Here is an 11,251-nt window from a genome sequence, read left to right as displayed (position 1 = left end):
ATAAAAACCTATAATCCCTATTGATCACTGACGAGAGAGACGATCTACATTGTTTGGCCACGTGGGAACCCAAACGCTATTGCGACCATATGGCACAAAACGTATGACCTACTTTCGTGTGCCGTCAAAGACAAAGGATGATCCAATAAGGCTCTCTGTCATCGGGGACCCTGGCTGTCTTGATCACGTCGTCTTCTCTAGTCAGTGCATGAGCACCAGCCAAACTATCGAGTGCATGAGCACCGACAAAATTGCAGTGCAGGCGCACCAGACAAACGAGCAGGAGCTCTTCCCAAAACCCATCACACACCCCACAACTCAAGACTGCGAGCGACAGCTGGACTTCTTTCTTTTTCTAAGATAAATCAGTGTTGTTTTTCTTATTTAAATTTAAGTTTTCCTTAAATCGTATCGCAACTTGTATTATCTTACATCTTTCTCTGAGGATCGTACTACAGGTATTCACCGCGGCGAACCAGGTAAGGTGCATGCCCTACATACTTATTGTCAGTACGAAATATTTTACTATTTGATTTACATACGGTGTATTTGATCATATTCTCGAATCACGATATCAAAAACCCTCCGAAGAACAGGAGGAAGGTAATAACGCAAGAACAAGTACATTCAATATTTATTAGTACCGGACTTACATACAAGGCTTGTGTCCCTTGTGTCAGTCCGGCCACATCATACTCATAACATATACCCATTTATTTTAATTTTTGATAAGTTTTACATTTTAATTTTAATTTCTCTTATTTTTGTGTTATTACAAAGTGGCGCCCAACATAAGTTCAGTTCATTTGTTTATTTTTTAAAATAAACTGAGAATTTATCAAGTACACTATAGAGATTAGACAGTTAATCTATACATCATATTATATACTTACATTTATAAGAGATAGATACAAAAAAATATACATTTTAAAATAACAAAAAAAAAAAAAACTAAAATTATTAAATCTTAAAAGATTTATACTAAAAAAAAACGGGATTATAAAAATATTCAAGAGAATTTTTTATTTTTCCACGTGAAACAAATATATTAGAAATTTATATATATTTTAAAATCATATTAAAAATAAAAACGGGTTTATAAAAATATTCGGGAGAATTTTTTATTTTACCACATAAAACTAAAATTATTAAATCTTAAAAAAGATTTATACTAAAAAAAAAATATATATATACTAAAAATTTATATTTATTTTGAAGTTATATTGGAATAAAGACGGGATTATAAAAATATTCAGGAGGATTTTTTATTTAACCACATAAAACTAAAACTAATAAATCAAAAGATTTATATATATATATAAAAAAAAAAAAAACAATTTTTAAGAAAATTCAAAATAATTTGTAAAATCAAATAATTAATAAAATCCTAAAAGATTTATATATATTTTATATAAAAAAAAAAAAAAAAAAAAAAAAAAAAAAAAAAATAATTTTAGTGTGAAATAAAATATTTTATTTTTCTCACTTATTGAGTGAATAATTAAACTAATTAACAAGGTATTATAATATATTTAGCATATATATAAAAAAAAAAATTTTAATTGATTAATTTAATTACTATTTACCTATGTCTAATTTAAAAAAATAGATAATCTGGATAAATTTAAATTCCCTAATATAAATTTAAACAGCATTTCAACGGGTTGGATAAATAAACCTAAAAAAAAAATTAATCACAGAAGTATCTAGATAACAATTAATAATTTCTGGTTTAGTACCTGATTTAAAAAAAAAAAAAAATAATAAACTTCATAAATATTTAAAAGGAGAATCCACTCCAGAAAACTTTGAAACGCAAATAGATAATATAACATTTATCCCAGAACCAATATACAACTCCGCCGAAAACACAATAATATACAAAATAACTGATAATAAAAGACCATATTTCAAACCAAACAATTTTTCTGGTTCGATCTCGGAAAGTATCGACTCGTTTTTAAAAAAATATGATAGGGCTGCCATCATAAATGGGTGGTCAGAGTCTGAAAAAACTCAATTTATTCTGGTATTTTTAGAGGGCTCCGCCCTTACTTTTTATGATAATATTATGGATAGTGGGGAAGACATAGAATGGACTAACTTAGAAAAAAAATTCAGATTAGAATTTGAGCCAATAGCCCAAAATGACATGCTTCGATTAATGTTAAAAAAACGGAAGCAATTACCCGATGAACCCACCGTAGCATATATCAACGAGGTCGAATCTCTATGCAGACGCATTGATAGCAGAATGTCCCAGGAAGAAATGGTACACAATATAATGAAAGGCTTAAACCCCTCCATAGCGAGATACATAGGAATAATGGATAATGCTAACTTAACAGAATTAAAAAAAACAACGTACCCAAGTACGAAATGATTGAATTTATGATAACAGGTGAAACACCTAAATCTCAATTCGACCTAGAAACAGAAACAATAAAGTCCAAACTTCAACAAATAAACTCAAATAAAAACACAAAAGAAAATGAGATCGACAAATTGCGCGATGAGATTAAAGACATAAAGACCATATTTAGTCAATTTTTAAACAAGGAAACAAATACAAATTATCAAGGTAATATTGTAGACAGAAATCCCTACGAAAATAATGATAGCCAAAATCAAAACAATTTCAATAACCAACAGTGGCATACGCAAATGCCTCAAATGTATAATATGCCGTATAATAATTTTAATTTTTGATAAGTTTTACATTTTAATTTTAATTTCTCTTATTTTTGTGTTATTACAGTACACAATGTACACCTATCCTTAGTATTTTCATCGCAGTGCTATATTTTATGATAGTGTTTCATTCAATTTATCACATTTAGTGTATCATGTTTGAACCACAAAATAACCAGAAAGGGCACTTTTTGAGCACTCAAAACTGTTCAATTTGTTGGAATAGCAGTGTCCATTAATTTATCAAAAATTAAAAATTATTTTTGTCTAGTAACACTAATTTTTTCACTGCTTACATTTTAGATACATTTTTAATGGTTTGCAAAATTTTGGAATAACAGTCTCGCTATAAAAATAGAATAATGGGAAATATATTTTTACCGCCAGCACTGATATTCCAACAGTTATAACATATATGTACCCCATAATAACCCATGTTTAACTCAAAAAGTGTCCTTTCTGGTTATTCTGTGTTTAAACCACAAATATCTTGAAAATAATTTATGTTCCCGTGCAACGTAGGTATATTTAGCGTTTAATGTTTACTTTGCAGATCAATGATCAATTCTCATTATTCATTACTCTATATAAACGATTCTTCTATTGGAAATATTTATTTTAATGATTTTATTATTCATTATTTCTGTAAAAATGTATTTAAATACTCCACATACCACAATAGGAAAAAAACAACTTTATGTGTACTTACATAATTTTTATTATTTTAAAAATAAAAACAAAACTCGGCTCCACTGAATACTTTATATTTTATAGCAATTAAATTAAATAAGTATTATCTTAGGTACCTATGTGTTACGTTTACATAAATGCAACAAACTTTTATACCACTGAAAAGCGTCATCGTTAATTTAGTACGGGTTGTCCAAATCTTACACACAAATCATCCAAGAAGCTCTCCAAAACTGTTCTTTACCTCAATGCCCTTACCCAGAAAGTTATTTTCGTCGTTTGCCATAATCTCATTATTGTCTCGTGGCTCGTTTTCTATCAAACTTTCGTTTATTAGAAGTATCAATGATCTGAAGTAATTCGAACGGACCATGTAAGCGCGTCTCCGTCAGACGACGATTAACACACCGAAAACAATAGATACTCCACCATAGTTTCAAACTCGTTGTTTTCAACAGTCTCTTCTTTGTTGGTATTCATAATGATCGTAATGATGTTTTCGATGATCTAGTAAAGTAAAGTATTAGTACATTAATTTCGATATCTTCCATCGTTATATTGCGTGTACATTATAAAGCTGATATAAATTGAACTTTGAATTGCAAGTTCTCTTAGTTCAATTATAACCCAAAAAAAATAAACGACACCGAGGCCAATAAATTCGAGAATCTCATGAACGACGCTACACCATCATTTATTAGTTATTAATAGGGCTCGGTAGTTCTAACAAATACATATATTTTTTTTTTTTTTTGATAAGTTGTAGAACAACGAAAATAATATACAAATTTAATCCACACTTCCCTAATGTATAAAATTTTATTTTGCTAATTTATGCATGTTTGTGGTTTCTTGCGCTATTTACAGGCATAATTTTATACAATAAAATAAATAAACAATACAACTCCAATAAAGTATACAACTATACAAATAAAGACGTGTATTCTAATTTTCAGATAGTAGGTACGCCATCGGTTGTTATCACAACTTAATCTATTATTTCTATTATTTTTAAATTTTCAACATAAAATTGAATGTATCTAATTCTATGTTGTACAAAACAAATTTATTGCTGAATCTGCAACGTGTACAACTAAAAGAAAAAATATGCAAATGTCATAAACATCATCCTAACCCTAATTATCATCAATGCCTTCTTTTATTAGGAATTGTCATCAATGACTAGTTATTAACGTTAATTCCTTACTAAATCAGGCATTATCATGATTGACTAGGCATTATCGACATTGACTAAATGTCTTCTTTTCCGGTAATATATATATCACTATAGTTATAGTTCATTTTACTATTATTAATATGGTAAAAGCAAAAAATTGAATTAATATTTTTCGAAAAATATCGCATTAATTATAATTGATTACTGTTATAATAGGTAAGTACTAGCATTGACTATATAATTCTATAATCAATGGTACTAGGTAGTAGTTATCTATATATTTTTATAATTTATTAATACGATATTACCTAACTTTTGAGTCAATTACTGCATAATATTATCTATCAGTTAATGTAGAACGCTGAACGGTGTGAATAGATTCGTGGTATAAAATATTAGCAATATTATAAAATTAATCAAAACGTTTTAAAAATGCCATTGTGTATTTAAAATATAATAAAATATATACCTACATCAGAGTTTTAAGTTTACAGAAATAATATTTTAGAATTATAACAAATTTATTAAAATCAAATTCCTATTCTTCATTTAAATATTAATTTTGTCCAAAATTGAATTTCAATGTCTAAAAAATTGTAATTAATACTTATATAATATTATTGTTAAGACTTTTAGACTCAGAAAAAAATTTTTATAGATAATTTTTAGAAAAAATCGAAAACTTCACATGTCTAAGAATAACTCCAAAAGAATAAAAATATTTTGAAAGTTATTTATCATGTACAAAAAATGATTAAATAGGTATCTAAATATTTGGTAAAAAGTTATATCTGGTTATACGGGCTATACGATAATTAATATTTAAATAACAAAAAAAATAAGAAAAACGATCATGTAGAAAACTGTTTTGCATAAAAATTTCATTTATCCTTCATTTTATTTTCATAAGTATTTTGAAAAGTAGGTAATAGAAATTTGTAATTCAAATCTTTTAAAAATAACAACTAGATTATGCAAACACAAATAAAACAAAAAAAAGAATACCTCATTTCCATTTCATTGTTATCTATAAAATTATTATCACATTGATAATTTATCTTATTATCACAGTATTGAATGTACCATAATAATATAATATATTATATTATTTTTCATATTCAAATTTAACATTCGTAATATTCATATTCAGTTTTTTTGCCATACTACATAGAAAGTAGAAACATGTATATTCATAAAACTATTTCAAATTTGATTTTTTGAAGGTAAAAATAATAAATTATATAATAATAGGTATATATTAACGAAAATAACATGATTATCATGGATGCCTAAATCGAATTATATCAATAACCACAAAAAGTATATTATTGTAATTATATTACAATATTATATACCTTGTTAGTTGTTACTATATTATACAAATCATTAGTTGTACTTTGTACTATTCTTACAGATTATTACCAAATTACCATGTGAAGTAGTTCTCTATTTAATAAATTACAACAAAATCCATTCAAAGATGTCGAATCCAGGAATACTTTTCGGTAAGATTATATCTGTTATTTTACAAAAATATAAGTTGTATATTCAAAATAAAATGCTGATGTCTAATCGAATATGCATGTCCTACTGTTTGATTTTGATTCTCCTCTTTTTTCTGGTAAACAGTAAACAGAAAATGTATTGTTTATAATCTTTATAGGTATTTATTGTCTGTTGGGGGGGCTTAATATAAATTGTACATCTGTATTCCCACTAATAAATGTGCTCAATTTGTGTAGATTGTACAAAATATCATAACATATAGTGATCGAAGCTATTTTAATTGTATCACATTTGAATCTAAATGAATTACTGAATTACATTCCCTATTTGGTGTATACAATGCTTAAAATCTTGTTTTTACAAGAACTAACATTTTTAATTACCTATATATTTATGAATAAAAGTATAGGTATCATTAATGTATCTTATTTATTTTCAGATGAATCGGTGTTGAAGCTAATCCATTTTCAAGATAAAGATATTGTGACAATTGTTGATGAGTGTGATAGATGTACCAAAGTTGGATTTTTACCTGAAGTAGAAGCTTCTTATTTAGGTCTCTTAATTCATGTTATGGATCTTACTTCACTCAATTCTACAGACAATCAGAAAACTATTGAAGCTCTTGTAGATAAGGTATTAAGTAATAACTTACGATATATTTCTGTATCAATTATAAAAACTAGTTAATAAATTTAAACAAATAATTGTAATATTTACAATATAATATTGTCTAACTTTAATTTTAAATAATCTTGATTTAATTAATATGAGGAAATAATGTAAAAAAAACAAAATAAATTAATTCATACCTGTCAAATACAATAAAATTTAAAATAATTTCTCTGGTTCAATTTACTTAAACCTGTATAAAAAAAAATACATAAATATATTGTGTACTAAATCACTGAATATATTTTACTTCAACTCAAAAATAATTCTTAAAGTTTTACTTGTAACATTTATAGGCACTAACTTTTACCAAAAAAATGTTAAAAACTGACATTGAAAGTATGGCATCTAATCATTCTTGCGAAATTTACAACTACTTCACAACTAGTACATTGACTCCTCAAACAGTTTGTGTATCTTCAGTGCGAGTAGTCGATGCTGTACAAAGTATAAATAGTCAAAATGAACACATAGACATTGCTTCTGGTAAGTACACAAGAAATTAAATATTTTTACATTGTGATTAACAACCATGTTTAGTTGCAGGAGGATTTCCTATGGGCCAAGTTCCATTGAGTAGTCGAATAACTGAAGTGGAGTATGCAATTTCACAAGGAGCAGCCGAAATAGATATTGTAATCGATCGTGGTTTAGCAAACATTGGTGACTTTAAAAGATTATATCATGATTTGCGTTCCATCAAAAGTATATGTGTTAATGGTGATGTTACATTAAAAACAATTCTGTCTGTTACTGAATTGGACTCTTATCATACCGTGTATAAAGTAGCTATGACAGCTATGATGGCTGGATCAGACTTTATTAAAACATCTACTGGTATAAATTATAAATGTATAATTATATAAATTTACATAAACTAGCCATACATATTTTTAAACTAAAATCATAAATGTACTTAAACTTTGATTTCAAAGGCTAGATAAAAATAATTCAGAAACTGTAATCTGAAAAAAGTTTAAGGAGAGCATATTATACTATTTCTATTAACGACTAAAATTAGAAGCTATTAGCAGAACGCTACGCCTACATGTATCTTAAAAATGTACAACATGAACGTTAGAGTGAAATAATCTATCATCAATTTTAAAAGTAAGAACATTATCTGTATTGTCTTGTTGGTTTTTTACGATACTTAAATAAACTAACAAGACAACAAAGATTTTATTCTTATTTTTAAATTTGATAATAGACCATTTCTCTCTATTCTTTAAGCTTAACACTCAAAATTGATTCTACTGAACGAAAATATCCCATGTTGTACATTTTTAAGACAGAAAAAACACGTGGATGTGACACCCTCTTATGAGAATGTCAGCACATTATTGATTTTCTGTCTCTGATCCGCACACAGCATAGCAAATTGTAAATTTGTGTATGTCGTTAGCTTTAATAATATAGTGAGTTTACCTATTATTAAAATTAAAATTTAAAGTTATAAAATATGAATATTATTTTGCACATTTCAAAAAAGTTTATTAATATTTTAAAACTAAATAGTTATAAACATTTTAAAATTGTAATTTTGATTTACTTTAAAATAAAAATTTTAAAAAAAAAAGCCATAAAGTTTTTTAGATAATATTCTTCATTTTAAGTTTTATAATAGGTCAATTCATTCTAATTTTAAAGCTGAAAATACAAGGTTACTTCTGCTAAACATAGATTTTATATGTAGTACATGGGTCAGAGAAAAAAAATAAATAATGTACTCCACCCTCTTTATATTTTTCTTTTTCTTATTTATCAGTGTTTTTGTTTAACTTTAGTCTGGCATTTGAAACAAACTGGTAATTTTATTAATTAGTTAATAAAGCTTTAATAAATATACTTTTATTTTATCTTGTACTTTATACAGTATCTATATGTTTCATAATGACAGGATAGCTCTTATTGATTTTTTGGAATTTACTTAATTTATATTTATGGTTATTGTTATTTTTGTTAATATTTTGTGTTTTGTGTTTACAATAATGATGATTTTATCTTGTACAGGAAAAGAAGCTGAGAATGCCACATTGTCTCACGGTGTAATCATGTGTCAAGCAATTAAAGAATATCACAAAATGACAGGTTATCAGGTACATGTATTAATATGTTTTATTATCAGATTTTCTATAATAAATTGGAGGTATTTTTTAATGTTAAAAACTTTTGTTAAATTGTGTATGTAGGTTGGTATTAAACCAGCTGGAGGAATTAAATTTAATGAACAAGCACTCAGTTGGCTCGTATTAGTAAAGAATCAATTGGGAAATGATTGGTTGAAAGCAAGTTTATTCCGTATTGGTGCTTCCAGTCTACTAGAAGATGTTGTCAAAAGATTAAGTGTTGTCTTGAAAAAATTGCAGACTAACACAAGCTATTAAAAATATTAGCTCAAATTAAATCATTTTTAATTTTAATTTTAAATAGAGTCTGTGACAAAAATTATGATGAAATAAATTACAGATATTTTATTATGCATAATTTATTATTACACTATATATTATATAGATAACCACAAAAATATAATAATAGTACTAAGACATTTGATTTGATGAGTTTAACTCATTTTTAAGTTCAATAAATAAGTTTTTATTTAAAAATTTTAGTTTCATAAGCGTTAGTGAAAAATATTGAATTTCTGAATTTAGTACTTTATATTAATCACCTATTGATAGAAAATAAAAAGAAAGTCTCAAAGGATATATTAACTAAAGATTATGTTTAGATCAAATTGTGTTAGTTTAACAGGAATAATTAAAGCCATCAGATTGATTAATTAATTATTATCTATTTAAAATATTTAATTACTTTTAAATTTAGTATGATAAATTTTTAATCAAAAATGTTTTACTATAAATTGAAATGATTATTTAAATAAAATATTAATTTAATTAACACATACACTTAACAATTACATATTAGCCTAACTACCTAACCTAACCTATTTTTATGTATGGTAAACTGTTGATAATCCGCCAGATAAGATACCAGAGGACTGTCAGATTAAAAACATGCCAGATTAAGAGGACGACGTACCTGCATGTATTGTTTCTGTCTTACATACATATAACATAGCACATTTTTGTTTAATAGAATCCATTTCATGTTGCTAGCTTTAACATTAGAATAAATTTACCTATTATCAAACTTAAAGGTAAGAATTTTATCTAGAAAATAACATAGACTTTTATTAATATTATAATTTTAAAGTGAGTTATGAGCATTTTAAAGTTTCAATATCTTATATGGCTATAACTCAGCTTAAAATTAAAATATCAATAAAATCCTGTGATTACCTAGATAAAATTCTTACCTCTAAGTTTGATAATAGGTAAATTTACTCTTATGTTAAAGTTAACATAAAATGGATTCTGCTGAACGAAAATTTGCTATGTAATATGTATGTTAGACAGAGATAATACATGAGGGTGCAGCATCCTCTTAATGGAGATTCAGATAAAAATACATTTTTACAAAAACCATAATTAATTTTATCAAAACATATAAATAAAATTACAATCTAATTTATTACATACTGTGAATCAAAAGATTACTTTTGATGGGATGGGATAAAAAAATAATCAATTTGTTTTTAGTTTTTTTGTTTTAAATGATGCTTTTAAAAAATTTTCTTGTAGTTGTTTAAGCACTAAAACATCACTTACATCTAATTCATTTTTTCTACTCAAGTAATAAACATAATAAGAGACACACTACATAATACATATATTACACATTCGTAACACAGCCTACTTCAAATTCATTAGTGAAGTTTACTAATTTCTTACCTTTTTCTATTTTATTTAAAATTTATTATTTTCTCAACTTAAGTTAAAGTAGTATGTTTTTGTTTTCTTTTGTTATAGAATTTTAATTTAATAAATGATACAAAATAATAACTAACTGTTACTCAATAAATATGCACAACATGACAACATTAACAGAATAAAAATAAAATACTTAATTGGTTCATTTGGATTTAGTTGATTAGTTTTATCATTTATGATAATTTTTTATGGTTATTATAGTGCAAAAATAAAAATAAAATACTTCTTGATTACCAAGAGTAATATTATTTGGTTCTTAAATGATTTACATAATTTTTTTTTACATATAACATTTATAAAATAAATCAGATAATATATAATTTGAACTATATAATACTCAAGAGTTGACAGTTTAAGTGTTTTATAACAGGGATAACTTTATTCTTATCAAAACTTATTAAATTTGATGATACATTGATACCTCTAATCTGTACCAACTACAAAATATAAAATACAAATTTGTATTGTAAAAAAGTACCAAACCTTTTATATATTTGTATGAAATTTTAGAATTTTTAAACATATGGAATGTGTTTCAAAAATAAGTTTTAACTTTTTAATTTGCTTCTTTTTTATTATATGTAGGTAACTGATCAATGATTAAATATTTTTATGCACAAAAAATAAAATAGTGGTACAATAATCATTATGAATCTAAGACAAAAAAGTCATACATAAAGAA

General features: G+C 25.6%; 1 protein-coding gene across 1 annotated transcript; it reads left to right on the top strand.

The window, feature by feature from the left end:
* The first annotated feature begins 5,669 nt into the window (after window positions 1-5,669).
* On the top strand, window positions 5,670-9,190 carry LOC112595434 (deoxyribose-phosphate aldolase). The gene is made up of 7 exons (XM_025340654.1): window positions 5,670-5,781; window positions 5,973-6,063; window positions 6,504-6,700; window positions 7,033-7,222; window positions 7,277-7,573; window positions 8,750-8,835; window positions 8,929-9,190. The coding sequence occupies exons 2-7, from the start codon at window positions 6,039-6,041 to the stop codon at window positions 9,121-9,123; spliced, it is 990 nt and encodes a 329-aa protein (XP_025196439.1). The 5' UTR covers window positions 5,670-5,781; window positions 5,973-6,038; the 3' UTR covers window positions 9,124-9,190.
* Window positions 9,191-11,251: the final 2,061 nt, after the last annotated feature.

Source organism: Melanaphis sacchari, unplaced genomic scaffold, assembly GCF_002803265.2.
Source record: "Melanaphis sacchari strain LSU unplaced genomic scaffold, SCAv2.0 Contig27_pilon_pilon, whole genome shotgun sequence".
Lineage (NCBI taxonomy): Eukaryota > Metazoa > Arthropoda > Insecta > Hemiptera > Aphididae > Melanaphis > Melanaphis sacchari.
This window is presented reverse-complemented; position numbering and strand designations above follow the sequence as displayed.

Bases quoted from the DNA above. Each gene is read 5' to 3' on its own strand.
- LOC112595434 (XM_025340654.1), top strand. From the start codon at position 6,039: ATGTCGAATCCAGGAATACTTTTCG. The intron at 6,064-6,503 runs GTAAGATTATAT...ATTTATTTTCAG, and splicing joins GAATCCAGGAATACTTTTCG to ATGAATCGGTGTTGAAGCTA. The intron at 8,836-8,928 runs GTACATGTATTA...TTGTGTATGTAG, and splicing joins ACAAAATGACAGGTTATCAG to GTTGGTATTAAACCAGCTGG.